Here is a 27,834-nt window from a genome sequence, read left to right as displayed (position 1 = left end):
AGTAGGCAAAGCTGAATAAGTATTCTGTATGTTAACATCTTGTTTTTAAAGGACAAAAAACATCTGGCAAACAGAAGATGGGCTTTTATCAAAATATTTATGTTTTTATCATATAAATTATTGAAAAGATTGTGTGTAATTTGATTGACAGAAATGCACATTCTCTTTCAAGTAAATTCTAGCCTGAGTCTCCAAGGAAATGTCTCATACAATAACCAAAGATGTTCTGCTTCATTCTGATTTACTAAGTGATATACAGAAAGAAGAGGTTCTTTACAGCATGACGAACTAGGTTTAAACTTTTCACTCAAACCCAAGCTAAGGGAGTTTGTCTATATCTGCAGCTACTACAGGTCAACAGCACTTCTGGGGTATTTTCACCTAATTACTCCACAAACACGGAAGCTCATCTATCAACAGTCCCTTTCAACACTTGCTTTTCTAGGTAGTGTTTCTGGAAAAACACCTTTCCAAATAGTCATTGCACTAGAAGAGGCACTCAGCACATGGCAAAGAATAAACACATTTGGCAAAGATATGACTACAGTTTATACAAGTGGTGGGAACAAGGGTTTTCATAATACAGGTCAAGTAACCTTTGTCAAAACAGCAAGTCTGGGCAAAAAGATCAGGATGTGCTTTGGCACTGGCACAAGAGAGTTCAGGTGCCCACTTGTGTCAGTGTGGCACCTGTTGGTTTAGTTCTCTGCCAGTAAAACTTGTGTCTTTTTTCTCCTTTAAGACCTTCTGATCAACATCTCCTCACTGCAGATTTGATAACGCAATCTGAAATCTGCATACAAAACATTAATCACAGTGCATTTACTCCAGTGAAGTGAAATTCTGTTCTGTGCTTTTAAGACAAACAAAAATAAAACAAGCAGAAAGTCTCTGGCAACTTAAATAGTTGAGAGCATCTTGATTATTTTTGAGTAGATAATTTGTTAAAAATGAAATGTACTTCATAAGAGGCAGAAGAAAAGGAAAAGAACATTCCAATCAAAATTCAGGAGCATATTCCTTTCAACCCAAAAGCTTTTATCACACACCTGTGCTTTTATAAACAGTGTCAGCAAAACAAACTTTGCCAACAAATACGATTTCCTTATAAATATGTATTACTCAGTTCTGAATTTTTGTTTTATATTTACAATTATTTTAACCCTCTACAAACACACCAAGCAGCAGAGAGAGTCTAATAGCAGTCACCTTAATGGCAAAAAAAAAGTAATTCAAACATCCACTGACCTTTGGAGAGAAGCTGGCTGCAGCTCTCACATGTCATGATTTCAGGCATGGCTATGGTAATTGTGGGAGACACTTTAAGTATTTTATGAAATGATAGGTTTTGCACATTAATCCTTAAATGAGAACAGAGGTAAGATATAAAAAACAGCATTAATAACAACATCTTTTCTCTGAAGGTATCCAACAGATCTTAATAAACTTTGATGATTTATTGACCTGTTTTTATAAATGAGTGAACAAACAAAGGCTGTGCTGTAGATAAATGGCCCAAGGACACACAGGAGCTTGTAAGCAGGGCAGAGACTAAAACAAAAACAACAACAAAAAATCTCCTTATTCACTCCTTCGTTTTTTAAGCAGATTATCTTCTGAGTAAAGAGCATTAAGACAATTCTTGCCCTCGTCTTCCACTTCAAACAGTTTGAGTATTTTGATTTGTGAGAAATATGAGGTAGAAGGTGGCTAAGCTATTACCACATTCCGAAATTAAATAATTGCCACAAGTACATATGATCATATACCCTCTTCATATGAGCACTTACAGCAGAGAAGCGTTCTGTGATCTGATGAGCAATAGCGTGATCTGATTACACAGTGTAATAGTGTAGTGTAGTGTAGCAACAGAGGACATATACTGCAAGATGAATATGAAAAAAGACATATATATCTTATAATTATATTACCATATACGTCATGTGTTACATGTAAATAGTCTCTATGTATGAATTGACTGATCTTAATCAGCAAGCATATCAGTGAGATAGTCCCTTCAAATTTCAAACTAAGGAGCAAAAAATCTGTTTTGAATTAATCTGCAAAACCACTGTAAATTAATTCAAGTTAGAAGGGTCATCCCTCATATCAAAAATATGTCTTTTTACTCTATTGCATCACAGGATAATTCAGAGTAATGATTAAATGCGAGAAGTTTTCAGCTAATTAATTGTGTTGTTTCTAAAGGTTCACAAGGGCAGGAGAGATTAATTGATATATTATTCAACAATGCTGCTATTGCTAATTAAATTTTTCATTAACATCTTATGAGAATGGAAGATATCCGGTTCTTCTTACTGCTATCTCATATGCTCACTGATAAAAGTGATAATATAAATTTGTGTCTGTATTTCTCTGTTCCTAATAGTTGTAAGATCCTTGTAGACCCTTTTTGCTCTTCTTTCATCGTACTGAAAATATGAGGATTATGGACAATGGAAAGATTTATTAAAAAAACGACTCCCTCTTTCTTTGAAAGGAAAACATATTTCCAGTTTTGCAAACGTTTCCGTTGACTTCAGGGAGGTTTTTGAGATTTCTGGCAGGTGGATTCTCTTTAATCCTGAGTTTAGCTCCCACTGATGTTCCTCTCTTTCCTGATTATTGCTGTCTTCTGTTTCAACTCATTAATTTAGTGGATTGAATACAAAAAAAACCCATCCAAATCAGATTATTGGTGTGGCAGACAATTGTTAACCAAACAGATGGCCCTGAAGTGCAGAGAAGCTCAGAGAACAAAGAGAGCTCTAGGAATCTCTGATTAATAGCTGTGTCCTATATTCTGGTAGAAAAAGGTTTTGGAGACTATTTACCTGTATTGATTCCTTTTTCCCACTGAGATGAGCTTGCATCTCGTTCCCTGAATTCTCACATCTGCAGCAACGTTCCTACAAGTGTTCTTACAGCACGTTCCGTCGTTCATCACTAAAGGTGATGTCCCCCAGTTATTTTACACTATTGTTAAGTTATTGTTTTTAGAAAGCCATGGGAACGTTCATAGAAAAGTAAACTGAAATAAGAATTTGGAAAAAAGAAAGAAGAGAAAAAAATCATTTCAAAAAGTAGATGTGAAATATCTCAAAAGATTTAGAAAAATGAAATCTTTGTCTGTACTTGTAGATAGTAAGACAGTAACTACAGCACAAATACAAGTAATAGAAAGTTGCCAAAAATAATGGCCTAGGTCAATGTGATTGTGGGAAAAACAACTTCAAATTGCCAGAAATAACTGTGCAAATGCCCATTTCGAAACGGAACATGCTAAGCTATCAGCGTAGAAAAATGATCTTTGACTTACTGCAAGCATCCCAAGGGAGCTTAAGTACCTTTACTTCAATAGTAAGATAAAATACTACTATTCATCTTAGAATAACAGTGTTCACCTGGCAAGGATAATTTTTTGAGCAGATATCTCAAATAAGTATAAAGATACATTTAGATATTTGTTATTTGCAGATACATATAAAAAGCTTGAAAAATAAAAGCTAAGCAAAAAAAAAGGAAAAAAGAAAAAGAAAAGAAAATCCATATAGAAATATATTTCCAGAAATTCCAGAATGTGAAATTACTGAACTTAATTCACTTAAATCTATGGAAATTAAATATCTATTGTCTTGATATTATCTGTAGGAAACTAAAAAAAAAATTAAAATAAAAATAAAATGTCGAGAATTGCCAAAACAGATTCCAAAGACAGAGAAAATAATTATTTAAGCTACTCTTTGGCTCGGTGTTGAAACAAGAGCAAGAATGAAGTGTTTTTGACAAGGTTATTAATGCATGAAATAGTTTTGCTTCCCCAAATATATATTTCATACAAAAAACCCTCTAAGTATTTCATACCAAAAACCCTCTAAGTATTTCATATTTTCCTTGTACACTCACCTGGGAGAGAAAGCTAATCTTTGCTTATTTCAAATACAGGAGTCTGCCAAGACTTTCTTGGGTAAGCTTCAGAAGCAAAGCAGTATTCTCAAAGAAAAAGAAAAATCAAGCTGTTTATTGAAAAAACATTTCTTCTGAAAATTACTGAGCATATTGCTAAATATGAGGATCAAAGCAATCAAGTTGACAGAAAATTAAAATAAAGATTTATAAAACATTTGCTAAATTAGTAAGCTTTGTGCAGCATAATGTTGGGCTTTTTCCTATTAAGATTAAAAATTGCATAGTTTGCATTTCACTGTATCATCATTGCAAAACACAGACATATAAAATTTCAGGAATAAAAGGAGTTTGCATTTTGCATTTTTCAAGAACTTACACCTAAACATTTTATACAATGTTTATACATTTTTGATTGCCATCTAGTTCAACTACTGAATTGTTCATATAAACCTCTACATACAGGTGAATAACACAAAAATACTTTTCTGGGTATTGGTAGCGTTTATTATATACTAGAAATATATTACCATGAAAAACAAGAGCCACTGCTTATGATTTCACTCCATTCATTAACAGGAATATTAACCTAAAAGATGACCTGATTCACTGACTGGTGATATACCAGTCCATAGCTATATTACAATCTTAAATATATCCAACACCAAAATTATTAGGCTTCATTATTACTGCAATACTGCTTACACCCACAATAACAGCCTAAACTTATTTGCCCCTACATTGCTCTACTATTTCTTCTTATTGTTGAGATTATTTTGCTATTTCTAATCCTATGCCTTTCTTCTCTCTATGAACTGGGCTGGGGCCATCTGCAAAGCAAGTCAGCTCCCATGATGAGAGATCAAGGAAACTCAAGCTGGGTTTTGCTCCTGTTATTTTCCCTCCTCTTTCTCCTTGAACGTGTGGTATAGAGCTTGTGACTGTGAACGCACACGCATATACTTCACCACCTTTTATCCACCTTCTTTCCCTACACCAAGAAATTGTTTTTCCCAGGAAACAAAAAACACTTGATAATAGTGAAAGACCATCCTTGACATTTACTGGAGTCCTTAACCATATCTTTTCTGCAAAGGCATCTGGGAATTTCTAGCATTCATTAACAGGAATATTAACCAAAAAGATGACCTGATTCACTGACTGGTGATATACCAGTCCGTAGCTATATTACGATTTTACATGTCTACGCTAATCTTAATTTCCTAATCCTCCAAGATGGTTAAATTTTTTCCTCTCTGCTTTTAGTAATCTTGTTTTCTGCACAAAAAAAAAAAAGACTATCCCAAGTTGATGATCATTTGGATCTCTCAAAATTAATCAGTAATTAATTGGAAAAAAAAATAATTTCTAAAAGAAATTAGATGACTATTGATGAACATAACATATAAGCAATGCAGAATTTTCTACTAAAAATGAAATCTCCTTTCTCGGGGCTTGCAGTTATACTAGATTTTTCTCCAGGAATGCAAAGTACTTGAGTAGATGGTGCAATCCTTAAGGCTACGTATTTTACGAAATTTGGGGGAGTAAATAAATAAATAAATCTACTTGACCCATTCTGTTTGGAGAGTATCAGTAGGTTTAGAGAGATCAATTTTATTTAGATCTGTCTTTGAAAAGTAGTTTTTATGATAACCTAATCCAAGTGTTTTTATAAAATGTGTAACACATTTAACTTGTTAACAATGCAGAAATTGTTTTACCTACATGTATTGAACCTGGTTGGCAATCTGCATGCAATAAGTTGGAAATGAGAAGACAGGGCTTTTTTTTTTTTTTTTTTTAATCAGTGAGGCTCAAGTTTTATATGAGTACCACATTACAAATAATGTTGCATCTATACTTTTCACTGCAGACTGTTAAATCAGGAAAACTTAACTTTTGTCAGGTCCGCAAAAGTGATAATTACAAAAACAAACCACTACCCTCACAAATTTTCTGAGCTCTGAAGAACACAAGAAAACCTCTCTGAAAGGGAGGAGAGGAGGAAAAAAAATGAACACCAGCAATCTGAATCATTATTCAAGATTTGAACACCTCTTTTAATCCATAAAACTGTCTAAATGGTTTCATTAAGATAGACCCCATCCTTCTGCCATTACTTCTAACTGATTTGCTTTAAGCTGGCTCTTTCCTAAGCATTGAATCAGTACAATTCATGAATATCATAAATTAGCTGTCCTGTAACTTCAGAGTTCGTTTAATGTTTCTGTACCAGAGTTATTTAAAAACAGCATTACATGGTCATGTTGAGTAATTAAAGCATCAAGATTCATAATTAAAATGATTTATTCTAATTTCCCCTGCCCCTATCCTCTCCATATATCTTGGCAAGTTTGAAATAATCTGTCCCTGTTCAAAAGCACCCTAACCTGAAATAAATAGGTGAGCTAAAGCAGCAGCAGTAATTTTCATTTACAGAAAAAGTTAATGGTAGCTGTAATTGTAACTATTAAGTGATTTCATTAGTAATAAAATTGTCTCCATTTTATTATGCAAACAAATTGGCCTGGTAGGAGATTGAGTTTTTGTGTTACATAGCTGATTTTTGTATTAAATATTCATTTTACTCTATTTTTAACAAGATTACACAAAAATTACTGCAGTGTATTAGCCACCTACCTTGTTTCCTTGAACACCATTGACTTTGAAACTGCAAACTCTGATATGTAGATCAGATGCTAAAACTCTCTCATATTCTTAACTTCAGTGTTACAAACACATACACCCATATCTTTCATATCCCATTCCATACCTAATAGTGTACCTTTCTTATGTTGTCACCTTCTGTTTTCTCTATACATGGTGCAAATACAAATATCTTCATGTGAAATGCATGTTTGGATGCCATTGTTGTGAATATGTGTATTATATATTTTATATCTATATTTTACAGATATCATACAAAATATAAGTATATATATGTGTGTATATAATAGGTCCATTGAAGATTTAAATTTGCATTCTCTAAGTTCTTCCATTAAAATAATGAAAAACTGATTTGAACTCTCCCACTTTAAATGGTAATATCATCTATCAAAGTTTAACAAATACAAAATAGGAATATTAGAAAACACAGATGTGCTCTATATCTCAAACCACAAATTCTTGTCATCTTTTAAGAAAATTTACTTTCTATTGATTACCTAACTTTACACACACATGCACAATTAATAACTACATAGAGTTATTTCATTCACACTTGTGGTGTATTTTTTTTTAATTCATATATACTAATAATTTTGTTGCAAAACTAAATTGCTCATCCCCTTGTTGTTTGTTCTCAGTCTCATGCTGTTCTATGGCTTAAGCCTCCAATTATAGCATCATAAAACTAAAGCTGTATGAATGAAAATGTGCAATTTATTGCTTTACTATTTTCAGAGTGAGGACAGCATCCATCATTTTTTACCACAGCAGAGGATACATTTAATATTTGAAACCATGTTATTTTACAGTACTCTTATGATCAGTTACACTTGTAAGTGGCATTCTTTCTGCTGAATTACATTTATGTTGTTTAACTGTAAAGATCTTTAAAAACTCTTAAAAAAATGCATTGCAGGATGCAATGATAAACAGGAAATACTACACTAAGAACGAAAATGGCTTTAAAAATATGATAAAAACATATACTTTTAGTCAGTTACCTTACTTCAGCTAAAATCTTCACTTTTTGTTGAAGGGATTTTTTTCCCCCATCCTCCTTCCCCACATTATCAGTCATCAGTTATCTTTCATCCATGCTGCTGCTTCCTGTTTGCCAGTAACATTCATCTGCAATACATCTCGATTAGAGGAAGTATCTGTCTACGTCTTCCTCATAGAAAGGATGCCCACATCCCGAACTTCAGCTGCCTGCATAACTTTCAAAGATTTAAGTCCCAAGCTATTACACAAACCTTTTCTGTTTCTGCTGCACTTCGCTGCTATATCAGAACTTTTCTAAAGAAAAACAAGCTTCAATGTTGCTTAATAACATTGTCTAAGATTTTTTTTAATCACCTTGTGTAAAGTATTTCCATATACTCCAAATATATCTCCCAGAAAGCATATTTTTTTGCATCTAAGTACACATTTTAAGTGTAAGAAAGCATTTTGATTCAAGGAGATATTGTCAAGTCTACTTAAACAATAAATGCAGTCATGGGTTCATCTACTTGGTCATTTTAAGGTTATTTAAGCCTGAAGTTGTGCACCAGCTCATCAAACCTCTCCGAATCTCACTCTCTCAGCATTATCAAGGCATGCAAAGTGCCACTATCAGGGAGCCCTCCCTGAGCATTCCAGAAACCGTACACAGTACAAAAAGATGTCAGTACTAACCACAACCAGTCAGTTTTAGCACACTCCGTTACTACAAAGTACTACTACTGTGGTTCTTTGCCTCACGTGCAGGTCCACAAGAGTAAAATCACTTGAGAAAAGTAAAGATACTGATCACGTTAGATCTAGTTCCCCTTAAAAATAAAAATTAAAAAAAGCCTGTTACATTAAAGCTTCGTATGTTCTAAACATAACATTTTTATGAAAGGCTATTTACATATATACCTTTCATGATTAAATTCTATTAGAAGCAAAATTTTAAATAGAAAATATTACTCAGAATTTGACAAATATCAGTGCTTTGTTACGCAGTGCTAGGATTCAGAGGAACTCTTGTTTTCTCTCTCAAATCTCAGAGTCTTACTATGTCCTCAAAGATCGCCTTCAAGTAGTTAATTAGTTTTGTCAGTCAACTGTCTCAAATTGGATTACCAATTTTTTATTTTTTTTTTAATTTTAATTTTAAATCTCAGATCCTTCTGACTGAAATAGTGGGGGAAAGACACAGTAACATTGTGTGGTTAGCTGTGGGCATAAAAATACAGTAAAATTAGAGCACAGAAAAGATTTCCAGGGTTTCTTTTAATGTGCATATCTGAACAATATTAAAGGATCAAAGTTCTATCATTCCATTTTTAATATTTTTTTTACCCCATTTAAGATTAAATACTCCACCATTCTCTGAATACACTAGAAAGCCATACAGAAGTTTCTCATTAATCGTATTGATAAAAGGTTTCTAAAGAATTTGTTAAGATACTTGATAAAACATAATAAATTTCTTTAGAAAGTTAGTGGGAGTAGATAAAAAATATTTATAAAATATCTAAGTGAACATGAATATATTCAATTGTTATTAATTTTAAGCAGATATCAATTAAATTATTATCGTATTGCATTTGCTGCCAGTAGAAGCAATTTAAGTGATTTTCAGCCAGCTACATTTCTTTACAAACCACACACACACAGACCCCAAAAAAAGTCTGTCTTCACATCTCCATTTGGTAGAATGATACACCTGAGCCAATATATTATGAAAAATGTTCATGCATGCAAACTTCGTAGTACATTTAAATTAAGCCTTCAATCACTGTTTTGAAATCCATCATTCTTTTGCCTAGAAACTTATTGATACTTTGAACAACTGTGTTCGATTCCTTTTTTTTTTTCTCCCCAGAATAAAAGGAAAAAATAGTTTATTTGGGGGAAACAATGTTTATTTTAGAGAATCAACATCCAATAGTCAGATTAAATCCTGAGATATAAACATGATGGATGTGTACCCTTGATAGTCTCAGAAAATTTCGCATAGTAAATACAAGCCTAATGCAAGCCCTTGTGTTTCAAATCAGAGAAAAAATTGCTGGCTACTTCTGTGTTTAATCTTAAGCAAGAAGTGATTTCTGTGACTCACTCTATTTTATCTACAAGTGAAGTGTAGAGGCTTCCCTATCTGCCAACAGCTTATATAGGGGGAAAAAAAAAGTTTTCATAGAAAAAATATAGATAGAAGTTATGCAACTCCAAAACTGTACAAGAAACATCACGAACTTCAAAGACTGAAAGAAAACCTGGCTTAGACAGGTAAACTACAGGTAAATTCATTTGCAGTTCTGAAGAACACTAGCATTTTTCTTTATGAGATGAACTTATTCATAGATCTTTTTTTTTCCTGTTGCTAAATAACATTTACTAAATAACATTTTCTGTGTAACACAACCCTTGGTAAAGACAAAGAAAATCAGACTTTTTTTTTTAAATTCTTTAAGATTTCAAATGAGGTTGAAATAAAACAGAAAGAAAGAAAGATGAAATCCCCTTTCATAAACTCTTAGCATCCATGGTTCTCTTTAATCTTTCATTTGTTCACTTTTCAAGAACTCATGGGTATCTAACTCATTTCAATGGGCATAGCCCTTCTGAATTCTCCAGCAGGGACCAGACGACAAGTTATTTGGAAATATTTAACTGGTAAATGACACAAACATTAAAACTTATAATAATCTGAAAACGTTCCTTGTTATACTTCAAAATAACTGTTTTCTGTTAATAACCTGTGATATCTGACTCAAAGACAGCTATTGAAAAACTGGCTTATCCTTTTTATCTTAGTGACAGGTTTATCACTTCCAAACAGTTACTCTGCTAGAGTAGTGACTTTCATAATTTTCTGAACTTAAAAGAAAGTATTTGCTCTGGACAAGAATTTTATTATGCCATTAATCATAATAAATTTGGAATTATATAAACCAATGAGTTTCACCACATAAAAAAAAAATCTCTTAACTGTGTTGCTACTGTACATCTGCATAAGGAGAATATACCACCTTTCAGGAACAACAGGGAAATGTACACAATAAAATAATAAAAATGTTGGCTTGCATTAAAAGTAAGGAGAAAGTTATTGGCTTTCCATGCAAAAGCTGAATCTGTTTGAGCAGTAACACTGATGCAATCGTCTGAACAGTATACAAAGCCATTTAAAATTTTTTTCATCTTAGAGTCTGTAATTCAAGAAATCCCACTCAAGTTCAGATCTTTCCAGAACCTGCCTTTCAGGACATTCAGCAAAACTTCACTGAAGTAATTTGGGCCACATCGCTTGCTGAACATGTTTTATTCTACTGACCTGAATCATAGTACTGGCTGAAATGCGTTGCAACAATCCAGAGCAATCCAGATAGTCAGAGGAAATTCATCAAGAAAATTCATTTCCATGGTTTTCAATAGCCTGAATCTTAATCAATTCATTAGCATTAATTAAATCCTTAATGCTTTTCAAGCACTTATGTACTACCTGGGGGCCAATGGACTCAGCAATGACTATACTTCAACAATGGACCATTTCTTCCAGCAGCTGGCAACACAGACATCTGGCTTTACTCTGCCTTTCAGATCTGGACCAGACCCATCAACAGGGTAATGCCTGTGCCTTATAGGTGCTCATTCTGCAGGACAGTCATAGCAAGTTGAACATCCATCAGCATGAGCTGACAACATTGGTCAGCATGAGTAACCAAGCACTGGTCACACTATTTGTGCGCTCACTTTCTCAGTAATTGGTCATGCAATGTTTTTTGGAAAATGCACTTAGTCATCTGTAATCATGAGTGACAATTACCTTCATAACTGACAGATCTGAAATAGGCACTTATTTTTGTCTAACAGTCACTTATGTGCCATGGAAGTAAACCTGGGTGGTAACTGAGATCCATATCCTTATAAAATCACAGAATGGTACAGGTTGGAAGTGACCTCTTAATTTATTCAGCAACGAAGGAAGCTCAGAAAAAAAAGAAGTAAAATATTACATGAAGTACAACACTGAAAGGTGTTTCTCACAAACATTGTTTCCCTCTCTGACGTTTCACACTGTGAAACTTTACTACATCTTTTATTTCCCACTTGGAATAAAATGCAAGCAACTGGGAAAACATTCTTCTCTATTTCTCTGAAGAGTTTATAGAATGTACCAAAAAACCTGAGTTTCGGCAAAATTACCCAAAGCCCGTCTCCCTTTTCCCCTCACCCTGAACCTGAAATTCCCATTCAGATTTTACTTTTGGTGCTTGTTGTTGTTAGTTTTATATTGTTGTTAGCTTTAGTGCTGCTAACCCTGTTAACATTCAGCCTGCAGAAACCCAGACACAGCAGGTAGTACTTATCCCCTAAGCTTCCTTTCATGCTGCACAAAACAAGGTTCATTTTTTACTTAAAACAATTCATTAAAGCATATAAAATCTCATTGTGTAGTTTAATGTATTTTATCAGCGTACATCATCTTTAAGTATTCAAATTGTGCCATAGAAGGCTTTCAAGAGAACATTTACAATTATCCTACTTTGAGGCATATGTTATATCTAATAATATACAGAATCCTTCTAACCTGCACAACAGAACTTATCTAAAAAATGTGTGGAGAGAAGTATTGACTTGCTTTCAAAGCACAATATTGTTTCCTCTGCTTCCTCTTATCCCTATTCTCCGTGCAGCAGTCTTAAAGAGAAAGCAAGTCATCACGGTGTGCAAAAAGGTTCTGAGAAACAACTGGCAATGAGACCAGGGCAGCAAGAACTTTAGTGTTGATATTATCACAACATTATGGCATAGTTTATAAGAGCCTCTTGCACAACAACACTTCTTATATTTCTGGACATCAGAAATCATAATATTATTAAAAAGACACTGCTTAATATGACCCAAACAATATGTATTTTTGATTTGTACTTGCTGCACGCATTTTCTTTTTAAAATACTTTCATATCAGAAAACTAGATAAACCGTAAGGTGATTAGAATCATGAATGCATCAAGGATCAACATAAAATTAAGATGGTTAGATATCGTGTAGGAAGATCTTTACTTGAACTTTAGACGCTCTATAACTATTGACGAAATGCCATCCTAGGTATTTTAAAGAGCCCAAGCACAGAATAATCACTGGTTATAGTGAAGGGAAAAAAAAAAAGAAAGAAAACAAAAAGCTTAAAAACTGAAGAAATAAGGCATTTCTATGTAGAAGTAAGAGTAGAAGAAAAATCTGTTGGTTTAAAGCTTTTTTATTTTTTTTAAAGATTAAAAAAAGCGAGAAATTTGAGATCTTACAGACAAATTTATATATGAAAGCAATTATTCTATATTATACATTAAGAAGAAAAAATATGCACTAATCACTTAATGTATGTTCTAAATTTATGTAAAAAAATCTGTGTTTAGTCCCAAGATTTTACAAACAAATATTTCTTTCTTCAAATCTCGGGATTCCCCATAGAATAAAGACTATGGAAATAGGGAAATGGATAAGTGTGAAAGTCTATCAGGTTGCTCATTTCATTTCTTTTTTCTCTTTAAGTAAACTAGTACTATCAGTTTTAAAGGGCAAAACAGTTTCAACACCAATAATGGGATATTTGCAGCTAAAATACATAAAGTTTCAATCTGAAAATGTGCCTGTAAACCAAAGGTCAACATATAGAGAACGCAGAACAACATGAAAGCAGTTCATGATTTTCTAATGGTAACAGTCACTGTGCAGCCTTTCTTCACCCTCACCTATTGAAGGGCACCATTTTCTCATCATCTTTTTAGGTGTATCCCTCCTTGCTCAACTAGAAACACACCTTGGCAATAACCTCCCATGCCTTATAAACATCTATGCATACTTATAGGAGACAGCGATCTACGGAGAACTCTGTTCCTGTTATGTTACTCTGCCTTTCCACCTTTTCTGCTTATCTTGCATTCCATTCGTATTCTCAGAGAAGCAGGTTCTCCTAGCATCTTGCTTGCTTTCCTTTTTATCTATCCTATCACTCTTTTCATCCTTACCCTTCTTTCTCCAAAATTGTCTCATACTATTTTTTGTTGTTGTTGGTTGGTTGTATTTTAATAGCAATGAGCAATGAATACGCTCTTGAATTGAAGATTAGATATAAGAAAAATATTTGAAGTATTTCAGAGGTGTTTTTTCTCATTTAAATTAACAAACAAGAAAAGAACCTTAGTGTTTGTTCCTCTCAAGATTTACTATCAATTAATATCATACTAGCAAAAAAAAAGTGATAACTTAATTCAAATTTCAAGGTGGGTTGACAAAAAAACAACAACAACAAAAAAAAAAAAAACAAAAAAAAACCAGATTCCTAGCAGATTAGCAAATATAAATGATTAGCAGATCAAGCTACCTGTAAGTGACACACTACAAGAAAAAAGGGAATTGGTGGATTATTAAATCTCTGTGCAAAGGCACTGTGACATCAGGACCCCTAGCTTATGTCAGCCAAATGGCTCACCCCATCTTAAAGATAAGGTACAACGTAGAAAAGAAACATCGCATTCCTATTTAACTTATAAAAATCATATTTTCTAGCTTGTTATTCATATACGATTTCCCAGAAGTAATTTTCAGAAGTAATTCATAGCTCCTGTTTTCATTTTTACTTCTAAATCATCACGGACTGTGAGAATTGACACTCATACAGGAAGGATTATTGATCAAAACACTTGGGGCTTCACGCATCCTAACAGCTGGTCTTTGGCCAGCAGCAGAAAGCCAAACCAGAAGTTTCTCAAAGCAGGCTTCTCTTAAGCAGGTGAGATCAGGGCCTTTGAATGGAGCCCTGTCTCATACACTTTGATGTTACTGCAAGGGCAGATAAAGGAGGTGGGAACAGCTAATATGTGCATAGAGTTTTAGTACTTTCCACTTGCTTTGTAGTTTTAGTGGTTCAGAATACGTGAAAGCTTTTCTTCTGAAACAGGCTGGCTAAGAGTGTATCAAGCTTCATCAACTCCCTCCCCATCACAGCTAAGTATACAGCCACTGTGAATTGTCAGGACAATGAAGAGTGTCTTGCATTGGAATATGATGCCCTGAAAAAGACTAAGTTGAAAGAAGTTTTTAGAGATGGCTTTCCAGAAAATACAAAATAAAAATAGTAAAAACAAAAAAGCAGCTGGCCAGAAAAAATTTAGAGGAGAAGGGACTGAGGGAAGCCCTCCCCAAACAAATGTAAGTCTGAGAAAGGAAAGAAAGGCCTACATTGTTACAAAGGACCAGTAGATAATGAATTAAATAAAGGAAAGTTACTCTTCCATGGCTTGTTGCTATATTCAGTAATAGCCCTACAGAGGTTTGCCTGTTTCCTATAAGTTTGTCTGAGACATGTCATATCAATTAAGACAAGTAAAAAACATATTCAACCTATATCCTTTAGTGAAAAATGTAATCATTTCTTTTCAGATTTAAACGTTAAATGAAATTAGATTTTGCATAACAAGCAGACCAGTCCTTGCAACTCTGTTATAAATGCTTATTTTAGACGTGTTACTCATTTTTCAGGAATAAATGTTAGTAAAATTAAGTTCTCATGCATCTCTTGCAAAATAGCCTGAACTCTTAAAATTGATGTGCCTTTGAAAGGAAGAATATATCACATTCTGTAATTACTGGAGGGATTAGTAATTTCAATTTGATTTTTCCTACTCCTTAATTTTCACATCAAAGGCAATATCTACGTGCATTACAATCACCCTGGCATATTGTAAATTAATTGTTACGTATCAAATATTTTAGTATAAGCTTTCTCTAACATTTGGAAATGATAAAAATTATGTTAAAAATATCTGAACACTTATTTACAAAGCTTCTAAGAATGTAACTTTGGGTCATTTTATAGTGCACAGGTTTACACTTTCACAAAACAATAGAACGTGATCAATTAGGATACTTCTCAGACTTAGAAAATCCACTAGGAAAAAAGTATTATTTTTTAAAAGTAGTCAAGAAACTGAAACAATATCTTTTTGACTAGAGTAGTAACTAGCAGTGTTCTTCCACGCTTTCTGCTCACTTCTTGTTTTTTAAATGCTGCCATCCAAGTACTTGGCAACTTGTGAGAAGGTAATCAGCACCGAAGCACGTATTTCTGTTAAATGATATATATATATATTCTCCTTTGTACTAGGATAGGATCACAACACATTTTCACTTAAGACATGCAACAGGATTGAATGAAGGTCTTATGAAAAGCTTTTTTTTGTTTAATTTTCCAACTCTTATTCTAATACCTTTAAAAATTTTGCTGCAATGCATAATTGTTAGTTAAGTTTGTCCTCTGTCTGTTTTTCTCCTGTGAGTTTCTTTCATACAGATAGATGCAAAGCTCAACAAAACATTTAAATTTCCTTCTTTACACAAATGTAAATAGCAAAGACAAAAATTGGTGGTGCCCACTGTAGAAGGAAAATCAACTCAGTCCTGTCTGAAATATGAAAATATACTTACAGATGCACTTAGGGGCTAAAATCCAGGCTTTTTAATAATAGATTTGTTTGTATAACATTTATCATCCTTCCTAAGTTCTCTTTTTCCTTTATTTTCGCTTCAAAGGGTAAGGCAAACATTGCACTGGCAAGCTCAATTAGCTATGCAACTGTGCAAACCTGCACAATGACTTCTAACTATTAAAAGGAAGATGTGTTTAATGGCATTTTATCTTTTGCATTAAGGATTGAAATCAGATCTGTAAACTGTCTCATTTTCATTGTAGCCAGAGAATATAGAGGAATCATAGTTTGCCTTTTTTTTTTTTTTTTGTACGATTAAAAGCTTTGAAGCCATCATCACTTTCACTTTAGGACTGAATTACTAGGGTAAATGCTAAATCCCAACACACTTATTTCTAGAAATGATTCGTGAAAATAGTTGCATGTAAAACATAGTTCATAGAAGAGTGTGAGTAGCTTTATTCCTATAAGCACATATTTTAATTTGTATATACATTTCTGTATGTATAATTCCCCACACACACATTTAGATGTTTTTACATCACATTCCTTTATTTCATTTTTATTTCTTGTTAATAAAACTCATAATATTAAAATTTGTATGGATTTCAGCATTCTTAGGTCTAGGAATAAGTCCTATGGACTAGAAAAGGAGTTTAAATAGATGATTAGAGGGTTTTGCTCAGAACAGCCATAAGGTGAAGCACATAATCATTTAAGGCTGATAGATATTTTCTAGGTTTTGTTTTTTTTTTCCTCCAAGGGTTAGAAATGACATAGTTTAAGCTGAAGATGCAAATGAAACATGAAGTATTTTAAACTGCTCTTCAGAGTCAATTACTTCACATGAAGTGTCTTCTGAGCCGTGGAGTGGTATTCTGGTAAAGTTCCATGGCTAACTGTAACAGGATAGATAATTTTCTAGTTGCTCTTGAGCCTCTGAAACTTCGTATTACATGAGTATAGAAGACTCTGAACTGGGGAGGTGACAGCTTTTTTTTTTTTTTTTTTTACAAGCTATGTACTATAAATTTATAAAAGTACCCAGATGAATTTAAAATTTCTTGCTTAGTGTAAACTGTGCCTACTTATTTTTAAGTTACACTGTGACTCATGCCACTGAATTGTCATTTAAAGAGCTGTTTCTCTATTTCCTTCCATCACTTTCAGATCAGTTATCTGTAAACTTAGTAGACTAACTAGATGGATAACAAAACTAACACTCCAAGTCAAGGTGATTTCACAGCTTCTCTCAGCAAATTAAAGCACTACAAAAATAAGCTAGCAATTTAAAATACTGCTGTAGGGAAACTAGAAAAAAATCCTTTATTTTCCTGCTTCCACTCTGGGTTACCTGTATGATCTTCATCATATACAACACAGTGTAATGTAACATGGCAGGAGCTGACCCACAGTAACCCAAAGAAGGAAACGCATCTGAATTTTCTCTGGAGACAGGAACGAGGCTGGTCATTATAGGACATTTGCAAAGAATCACAAGACAGTTGAGGCTGGAAGAGACCTCTGGAGGTCATCTGGTCCAACCCTCTTGCTCAAAGCAGGGTCACACTGAGCAGGTTGCTCAGGATCATGTCCAGGTGGCTTTTGAAGATCTCCAAGAAGGTAGACTGCACAACCTCATGGACAACATGTTCCAGTACTCTTTCACCCACACTGTGACAAAGTGCTTCCTGACATTCAGAGTGAATATCCTGTGTTTTAGTTTGGGCTCATTGCCTCTTGTTCTGTTACTGGACACCACTGAATTGCACCTAGCTCCATCCTCTTTGTACCTTCCCTTCAAGTATTTGAGCTTTCTTGAGCCTCCTTCTCTTGAGGCTAAACAGTCCCAGCTCTCTCAGCCTCCCTTCATAGGAGAGGTGTTCCAGTCCCTTAACTACCTTGGCATCCCTTTACTAGGTTCTCTCCACTAGGTCTACCTCTCTCGTGTACACTTAAGTATCACTGGCATGAACTTCATATTTATACACCCTACTGATGGCTTTGGACTACAAACAGATCAAAAGTGTTATTCCATTTCACATTCCATTTACTCATTTAAAGTGCAGGTTCACAAAACTCAAGTTAGCAAGACTTGCTACAAGGTACTTTTTACTCACTTTTGCAGGAAATTTTAACCTTCAGGCTGCCATATTTCTTTGTAAGTCAGGAATATTTTATTGTAATAATGACCTCCGAATCATGCACAGATGGTCTGGAAGGCTTTGTTTAGTATTAACAGTACCTCACATACATGTTACAAACTTCAGTAACAGTCTATAAATATAGACAGTATTTATTTATTTTTGAAATAATCAGTGCAAGCACTAGTCAAAGGATATACTCCTTACAGCATATGATGAAAATGATTTTTAGTTGTCCCTAGACTTGCAAAAAGGTAGGAAAAGAGGCATAAGGCTGCAAAGTGAGTGTACCTGGCTGGTAACTGGGCATAATTTTATTTGTCCAATGTTTGAGCCTGTTTACACAAGATGCAGTCCATGGATTCACTGACTTCTTAGAACCCAAAAAGATTACACAGCCCAGTGGTTCTGGTCCCTGAAGATATAATACTTCACAGAGCATGACTAAAAATTAGTCTTCCTGTCTATGTAGGTCACGACCAACCTTTATAACAACGTCACTTCACCCCACAGTTAAAGACCTACTCTTTATTTGTAAGAAAGTTATTAAATAATTACATTCACTAGGATCAGCCACGAAGGAGAAATTCAGCTGTCGCTAGATCAGCATAGTACACGAAGCTCTTTACCTGTTGCTGTGCAGTTGAATATAATGAAGTGGTAGGGGACTGAATCACTGATAAAACAAGTAAGAAAATGCTAATCCTTACATTAGGTACATAACCTTACACACTTCCTCTTCAAATACCCTTCATTTCAATACGATATCAATCTGCAAAAATAACGAACAGATATGAAGCTGTTCAGCAATGGTTTTACACAAAGAATACATTGCTCAAAATTTGTCATCAAGATCAACAATAAAAAATATGTATTAAGCTGAAGATCTAACCTTAAATACAAGGACTTCTGTCAGGAAAATGAAGAATAATTACAGCAAGTCTCCAGTCCTCAGGATACCTGATGAGAGTGTGAACAAGCACTAGATAAAAGCTGAAAGGCAACATTAAAATTAACCTAGATAATGCTTTTTATTTGGGAGAGCAGACAATGCAGGATAAGTAGATTATTTCAAGTGTTTCTTCTTGGGAGAGTATCCTTCCAAGATATATTTTATTGAGAAAGTGGATTTAAAAAAAACACCTAAACATATCTTCAAATAGATACAGATGACCCACACTTCAATGAATGCAGATACATTGCCTCAAGCTAAACACTGCAAAACCATTGTTAGCTTCATTTGCATTACCAACTACTCACTTGTTCTACGTGTCTACATGATATGTATGAAAGCTTTGAGGTCTTCATTTTTCTGTCACAGGCTGTAAAGATTAACTTTTTTTCAGCATAAAGCATATTTCCATATGCAAACTTATTGTTTATTCAAATTCATAAAGCTAATTATAAAGCTTTTGCTGCTAGTAGTGGAGCAAGAGGCAATATACGTCCTACAACTATATTTATTGTTATTTATTTCGAACTGCCTGGCCTCAAAACCTACATTCTTACCACCTCAATATTTTTTTTCCACTATAAAAGCAGATGAATGTTTCCTAGTAGAAAGTATAAACATTTCTCTTTATATATTCTTCTGTTTGCAATTTCATTACAAGCCTTTATAAACTTGAAGAATATCAAGTGTAAAATCAAAAACAAAACTAAAAAAAAAAAAAACAGAAAAACAAAGAAACCTATCTGCAGCCAACCAAATCTCTAAAACTATTTTGTACTGTGAAGTGACCCAAACATAGATTGTTCATACACATACCTGTCAGGTTGTCACACCTGAACTTCATGAAGACAATGTGAAAAACAGTTTTAGCAATATTGTAGAAAGGGTAAGGACATTCTTGCCAAATGGGTAAGGATGATAAACTACTTGTGAGGCTGCAAAGAACACACTATGCTTCAGAACAAATGGCAACATACAGCCAAAAGCTGCAGTCCAAACTCCATTGAAAGTCATGTTCTGCAGAAGTATTTGTGGAGTAAGGGGCTATTTAACAAGTCTATCATCTCAAACTGTTTTCCTGGTTTTAACAGCAACTTTGAAAACTGAAAAAATCTGCAGATTTTACTAGGGGTGGGAATGTCTGATTTGATTTCACTTTGGCACATAGTGAACAGATTCAAAATATCTGCAAGTAAAATGGGTTATTGCCATTTCTGCATCAATTGAATTTTTAACTAAGTTATGATTTCACAACCAACCTTTGTATTCATTTATGTCTCTCTGACCACTACACATCAAGGCAGTGCAGAATTTAACGGACAAGCTATAAAATTAGTTCTTTTGTTTGTTTCACTAAAGTAAAAAAAAAAAAGTTACATATTCAAAGAAAACCAGCTTGACATTACAAATTGGAATGAATTGTCAATGCAAAAGAACAACATAAAACAATAATTAAACACTAAAAGAAGCAGCCCAAAATAAAGAAAAAAGCCTCTCTCTTTTCTGACTGGGAGACATTTATTTTCTTTTACCCATCCTCTCATATTTTATTTCCTATTTTGGAAACTTTTAAGATCTATACTGTTGTAAAGAAGAATAACAATATCTGTTAGAATCTAGCTGCTACGAATCTGTGCTTAACACCTAGTTAATACATATGTAAACCTGCATATTTTCCAATACATACTTCCATTTTTGTATATGTCTCATGTGTGTGCATACATACATGCAATTAGCCTTTTATGAAGTCTCCTCACTTTTTGAAATCCAATATCATTTCTAGTTTCCCCAGGCCTATTGCAAGCTGTTTCATACTAGATTAGGCCAAAATGCATGTAAATGGACTGTGAAACCCAGAGATATCTGATTCCATTGAAAAGATCTTTGATGAGGACAAACTATAAATAGAAAGAGAAGTTCCCTTTTTTCAACAGCCCTTGGTTTTCAGATTCTGCTCTTCTGATAACAAACTGAAATTCACACCAAAAAATGGAGTCAACTCAAGCATGACAACATCTACTTAGGAACAAGCATGTGGCAGCTGAATAGGATGCTCTGAAATTCTGAAAACTTAGAGAAGCATGTCAGCATGGAATAGCGATATTAAACTTATAACTATCTACCTAATCTATTCCAAACACTTCTGATGATTAATCAAAGTATTTAGTGTACTCTAAATCTCAGATATAGCAAAAGAGGCCATTAAACTGTTAAATTTTTAATCAAACTTGAAATTAAACAGGAAATTTTGAGACGAGAAATCACTAGAAGCAGCCTTTTATATGTTAACTGTTACTTAATGTGGAATGTGTTGCATGGAGTTGCAAGAACTATAAAATGCAGATAGATGAGATTAAACATTTAGAAAGTCAAAACCATCAATGGATTTTCCTATGGTTTCTCCTGTAGCTATAAATGAAAGCCAAGAGCATGGTAAGTCATACCTGAAAAAAAAAAAAAAAAAGAAAGATTCAGTGACTACGTGGGCAGAGTTGAACTAGTAATTTAGATTTTACTGAACTTTACAGACATTTGGTGTATATATGAATTCTTAGATTAAGAATACTGTTTCACAGAAAATAAAAATCTATCTTGAATCTGAGCCTTGTCGGCTTCCTTCATTTTCTTGCTTTGTTTACTAGAGCAAAATTTTTGTGTTTCTGATTACCTTCATAATGCAATTTCCCTGACTTGGGTTAGAATAACCCACTAAAAGAGAAATCAGTGAAGATATGAAAGATATGAAAGAACCATGTTAAATAAGCCTACCTTGGAAGGGAAAAGGGGAGATGCTCTTCTCCCTGCTATACCTGGTCAAAGAGCTAAATGTTGAAATGTTTCATTCTGGCTAGAATTAACCATCTTAAACATAGAACTATGCTTTTTAATGTTTTAATTTTATTATTGTTTTGTCTAAAAGTATGTTGTAAAACATTCAAATTCATGAATTGCTTTGCATTCTCAGAAGTACAAGTTTTACTGAATAAAGAAAAAGCATACATTTTTGCACTCAGCCAGGAATTTCCCAACTGTCATTCTGCTTTAGACTTTCAAGCAGTACAGGACTCTATTATAAGATGATAGAAAGTGTGGAGCTTTAAGAAAATGTAAAATAAATATTAAAGTATAAAGGTTGCTTTATAGGATTGTGAAGTGAAAGTCACTGAACATGCGGAAATGGGTGGAAATTTCTTGTATTAGATAAAGATAGAAGAAAGAACTGTGAAAAGAAGTTTTAAAGAGCAATTATAAAGGAAAAGTAAAACAATTCAGGTGAAATATGAACATTTCTACACAGAACAAAAACTTCTTTCATTTTCAGTCTACCTGAAGTTGCAAAACTAATCTTTCACTACAAGAGCTTATTTTTTTTTTTTTTTGAGCGAGAGGAAAAATAAATCCAAGATTTAGATAGTTATGTAGTAGTTCAATGGGTATGAAAATGTGACAGCTATTTAATTCATTTCACATTCAGAAACTCCTGAAGTTTGTGAGCACATTTGGTCACATCTATATGTAAATTTGTTAGACTTAGTCATAATTTCTAAACATACTCTCCGTAAGTCCTTTTTTTCTTGAAAGAAACATTCACTGTAGAGTAACGAACATGAATTATGCAAAGGAAATCTTAAAAGAAACTCTTCTTGCATATATTAAGCCTGTTAAAAAGTTGAGTTTGAAAGACATTGTCATCCAGAGAGATTCATTTCATTTTATAATAACGAAAATCATCACAAAATTGTAGTACAGAACATGTCAGTTAAGTTACTCTAGGCAAAGAAATTGGTGCTGCAGTTATTCTTTTGAATTTTTGTAAGTCTAACCTTACACTATTCATAAGAAGTAAAAATATTTTTAATTCAGCGCCTTACCTCAGCCTGAATTTAAGACTGAAAAAGCTTAATGTTACTTATCTGAAAAAAATAAAAATAAAATCATATTTAAGATAGAAGTTAACTAAGAAAAGAAGTTTAGACAGAAGCTGAAAGTCTTCTGCCAGCCTCAGGATTCAACACTACTAAATTCAACAGCAACTTCTACAGGATCTACTGGCAACTCTAAACTAAGCTTTTCCTCAAGAGTTCAGTTAGAAAAGGGACAGACATAGCACTGAAAAAAGCTGTCCCAATTTACTACCTTTGCTCCCAAATCAAAAATTCCCTGGTATACATAGACCCAGATTTTGCTTCCATTGCCAAAGTATAACCTCTCTTGGATGCAGACCGGAACACTGACCATAAAGTTAGCTCTAGCTTAGTGATCTGTTCCTTCTCCTAAATGTACATTGGTGGTGACAAGTAACATCAGTCGTAAAACATGCCCCAAATTCCCCTTCTAAATCTAGCTATAATCCCTGCTTTCAAATTCAGACCTTCTTTCTCAATCTAACCTGGTAAACCCTAGCAGACACACAGCAAAGCTAACATCTCCACTTGAATAGCTAACCTTAATTCACTCAACACAGTTTACCAGAAATTCAGCCCTAATTAAAAATTCAGTGCTAACTTTGCCTGATCTTAGGCAAGGGTCATATTTTGGAGGTCCAGACAAACCATCTGGTACTTCTTCTGGAACTCATACTGCATCTAGATCTCCTTCTCTGACTAGAACTGCTTAGAAGCCATGTTTGGCACCCCTTCCTGGTTTTCACCCATGCTGGTAGATTCTTCTCAACTTGTTCCTTGTTGTGATGTGATGTGTTTGTTGTTGTTGTTTCCCCCACCCCTAAGAACCACTTGGAAACAAATTCAATTAACATCCTAAGCACAGTTCAGTTTCAGGTTCATCCCTCATCTAGAGGGACACAAAGTTAACAAAAGAATTGACAATCATCACTTGAAGCAGACCTAGAACCTTACTTGAATCATTTTAGCTCTCTAATTTGATATCTATTCTTGGTTTCATCTTAGTCCAGTTCCTTGAATTCCATATCTAAAGCTAACTAGTTGGTGCCTGACAGCATAAGACTTACACCCTTTACAATAGCTATTTTGCTGATTCCTTGCAAACTTTAACCCTATCTTCAGTTGCTTTTCAGTTAGTTGAGAAACTTCTTCCAGTAATATCTCTAAAGCTTTACTGAAAAAAGATTGTCCTTCTCTGGGGTCTTTTTTGATTATGTTTTATCAGACCTACAGTTTTGTGCTCATTTTGTCTTATGTATGCTCAAGGAACAGCAAAGCCAGAAACTGTTGTGAGCAACAAAAGAGGCATAGTTTAAAAATGGCATAACAATGGGAAATGAAAGAAATTCCCTTGACCTTAAATGGGAAACATTTCTAGGCTTATACTATATAGTTGCTATACAATGACTCAATCTGTTTCAATACCCCCAAATACTGGCACTTCACAACCCCCCGAGCTAGCCATTCAATTGCTATAAAATGTTTTTAGTTGTTCCCCCCCCCCCCCCCTCCATTATTTGCAATAGCTATAACAAAAAATAGACAAGGCAGTTTTGGTTTTGTTTTCTTCTTTCACTCTATAAGGTTACATTAGCAGGAAGAGTGTTTTTATGGATGCCATTTTAGCACATAGGAAAATAACACTTATCTTCCAGAAGAACTGTAAGTAAAGTTTTTATCCTCTCTTTTACATTATCTTTAAGAAGCTCTTTCCTGCCATCAGTTTAGCTGTTTTGTATGTGTTGAGATCCTTCGGGCTACAAATGAATGAGTTTCCACTTCATAAAATAAATTGATGTAGAAGTATTCTTTTAAGTTTATGAAGTTTTTGGTCTACAGCCTTACACAGGAACTCTGACTTTTTTTTTTTTTTAAGTCATTTCATAGTTATGATTTATACACACACACACACACACACGTGGCTTCTTTAGGAATCATTATGCATTTTGGTACTGACCCAAACACTACAATTTTGATTATTTAACATGGAATAATATTTCAGTAAGGTTAAATGAAGCTTATGAACAGCATCCTCTTCTTGCATAAGACTTTCCCTTCCTCTCAGCACAACATGTCATTCTTTCATATACTGTTGTTCTTGAATAATTTAAAGTTGGTAAACTCTAAGGCGTGTCAAAGGAAAAAGATATAACTATCCTGAAAGAGGTCTATTGATTCAACAGTTAACGCAAAAAGGACCTCACAACAATCATTGCAGAGTTCTGGTGAAATCAACCAAGTGTGCACTGTGTCCTCATCTGCAATCCTACAAAGAAGTCCAATAACAAAGTCCAATAACTTAAAACATACAGTACCTTCCCTGACTTGCACTGTGTGTGTGTGTACATTCATGGAGTCACTATTAGAAGTGATCCCAGGAGTATCACCTTCTTTCGGCACCTCAGTAACAAAAGCGTATTTTTGGGTAAGATGTTCTTTAAACCAAAGACATTTAAGAGAATCGCACGTAGTGGGTTTTGAAAAAAAAAAAAAAAAGCATTAATTTGTTCTGTGACTTCACACATCTATGGCTATTAAAGAGGTTTTTTGGTAATTCGAATCATGTAAAAGCCAAATCCTCAAATTTTCTGTTCAGCTTCAAGTCCAACTACAATTAATTAAATAAGAATATCCACCTACTATAAATATTCTTGGAAACAGTTACTCAAAATTAAACAGTTATCAGTTAAATTGCATTTATACACTGGAAACATAATTCCTCCAACACTCAAAGCTGAATGAAGAAATAAAGCATTATTCGAGCAGTTTCCAAGCTTTTCCTACACAGACAAATTTTAGTCATATTATAACCATAGAAACTTTGTTCTTAAAATGTCATTTACTTAAAAGGCAAAAGGACTAACATTTACTTATGGCAAATAAACCAACATGAAAAATCTGTAATTTATTGAGTGTCCTGCTGATTCTGCTAATAATTATTTCCAAATGCATCAGCCATCATCAATGCTGACGAAAGTCTTTACTGCAAGCACTACTGCAAAATAGGATATTACTACAGTTTGGGTTAAAAAAAAAACAAAAACAACTATATTCAAAGAGACTTGAGTTCACAAAAGGTGTAGATTTAGTCATAAATCATTCTTAATTTTTTCTTAAGCAGCCCAGGTTGATGAGAATGTGTGTAGCATTTATCATCTCTTTTTTCCACCTCAGCCTGCCTGCATTTCTAGGAAAGTGATGTCATTTGTGATGTTCCATCATTAGCTATCACTCCTTCTCTGTATTTTCTTCTATTACAACTAATAATTATTAGTTGTGTTTAGCAGATGGAAAGCATGGTGTATAATTCATTCAGATTGGAGCAGTTATTCAGATCTGCACATTAAGACACTACCTTTTCTCTGCACGTTTATGTGTAACTATCAAAGTACCTCCAGTATGCCCTGAAACATCAGGAACCTGATTTGGCCAAACTATCTGCCGATTTTTTAAATTTATCAATTCACTGACCCTATTGAAGGTAATCATTAACATACAGATAGGCATTCATGTATCTGAAAGACTTGTAGTATTTGGCTTGAAAAATAGATTTATATTATAGACAAGAAAGAAACAATGATTTTTAACATCTAGAAAGCACAATAATGTATGAAAAGCAGATAATCCTTATCATTTTTGGAGAATAAACAAAAGTGTATACAGTATTAATTCAATTTTGACAGCCTGAGTATTAGATGATCTGTAATGCTATTATATAACTGTATACTCCAGTTACTAAGATGAGAACAATAATTTTAAATTTCAATACTTAAAATTAAAACTACTAAACCATTCTGATAACTGTAAATCTCTAAAACAATGTGCATACAAGGATAACCCAGATTTCAGCCATCCCATGTTGTCATTTTTTATATGAAACACATTTGCCTATTTAAAACGTGCCTAAAAAGGATGGCATTTATGTCCATAAATAGGAGTAAACTAAAGTAACCACTTATCCGCATTTTGCCATCTTTTCAGAGCTAGTCACAAGCATATACAACTTGAAACAAACAATCTGGCAACTATTACCCATGGCCAGCTGTTTCAAAGGTTGTGGGTTCAAATTCTCGCTACAGTATGACCTGTGAGATCACTGCTAATTCAGTTTACCTATGCTTCAAATACCATGCACAAAGTACACTTTCCAGACAATTCTCACCTTTAACATGAAATGAGGGAAAAAATATCAATGTTAAAATAAAATTACTTTTAATAATGATATAGTTTCATAATAGATCAGATTTTAGCCAATCATGAGAAATCAACAAAATGTTATGTGCAAGCATTGAAAGGACTGACCACTGAGAGGTTAGGGCTTTTTGCCAGGTTGATAAGGTGATACAGATTAATGTCAATTTATTCATCCTTCATCTACTACTCAATTCTGGTATGAGACCAATGTACGTGATATATTAGAAATGTGTGAAAGAACAAATTTTAGGCATATTCAAAACAAAGAGAACATGAACTTCCCACTAAGAATAGGTAAAGATTACTTTAAAAGGGTCAAGAATTAAATAAAGCCTCCAGATTAAGACTGAGACACAATAGCAAGGTATTCAGGAAGGCTGGGAAAACAAACAAAAAAAAGTTTGCTTTACTTATTTTATTCTTAGTGTGACCCTTCTGAAGACTTAGCAGGGAGAGATTCAAAGGACTGCTACTTTCTTGAAAGAATGGAATAATACTCTTTGAAAACATTTGTACAAGCTGTACACTATCACCAGCGTACTCCCACTTTCTCCCCAGTTTCTTCACTTCAACTCTCCCCTACAACCCTAGGGAAGCGA

At 33.9% G+C, this 27,834-nt stretch overlaps 2 protein-coding genes across 16 annotated transcripts in view; one reads left to right on the top strand and one right to left on the bottom strand.

Moving 5' to 3' along the window:
• Positions 1 to 27,834, bottom strand: part of LOC308194894 (uncharacterized protein) — a 293,597-nt gene that overhangs the window by 75,412 nt on the left and 190,351 nt on the right. For 7 of the 15 annotated variants that reach the window (XR_013951022.1, XR_013951023.1, XR_013951026.1 and 4 more), the window contains 3 exons: positions 3,907 to 3,993; positions 2,835 to 3,031; positions 1,249 to 1,361 (listed from right to left, as the gene is read on the bottom strand). The exons of 3 other annotated variants lie outside the window; for them this stretch is intronic. Coding sequence is in view for 2 of the 12 variants with exons in the window: in XM_080591452.1 (XP_080447578.1) it covers positions 23,021 to 23,050 (30 nt within the window). In the remaining 10 variants the exon portion in view is untranslated. Of the gene's footprint in view, positions 1 to 1,248; positions 1,362 to 2,834; positions 3,032 to 3,906; positions 3,994 to 18,187; positions 18,957 to 19,076; positions 19,178 to 21,410; positions 21,581 to 23,008; positions 23,051 to 27,834 lie in introns of those variants that run through there. 5 more of the 15 variants (XR_013951021.1, XM_080591452.1, XR_013951029.1 and 2 more) reach the window with 4 other exon arrangements.
• The window catches only part of LOC308194886 (uncharacterized protein), a 705,306-nt gene that overhangs the window by 587,139 nt on the left and 90,333 nt on the right, over positions 1 to 27,834 (top strand). The window lies entirely within an intron of this gene.

This window comes from Anser brachyrhynchus (genome assembly GCF_964034855.1).
Source record: "Anser brachyrhynchus genome assembly, chromosome: 4".
Taxonomy (NCBI): Eukaryota; Metazoa; Chordata; class Aves; order Anseriformes; family Anatidae; genus Anser; species Anser brachyrhynchus.
This window is presented reverse-complemented; position numbering and strand designations above follow the sequence as displayed.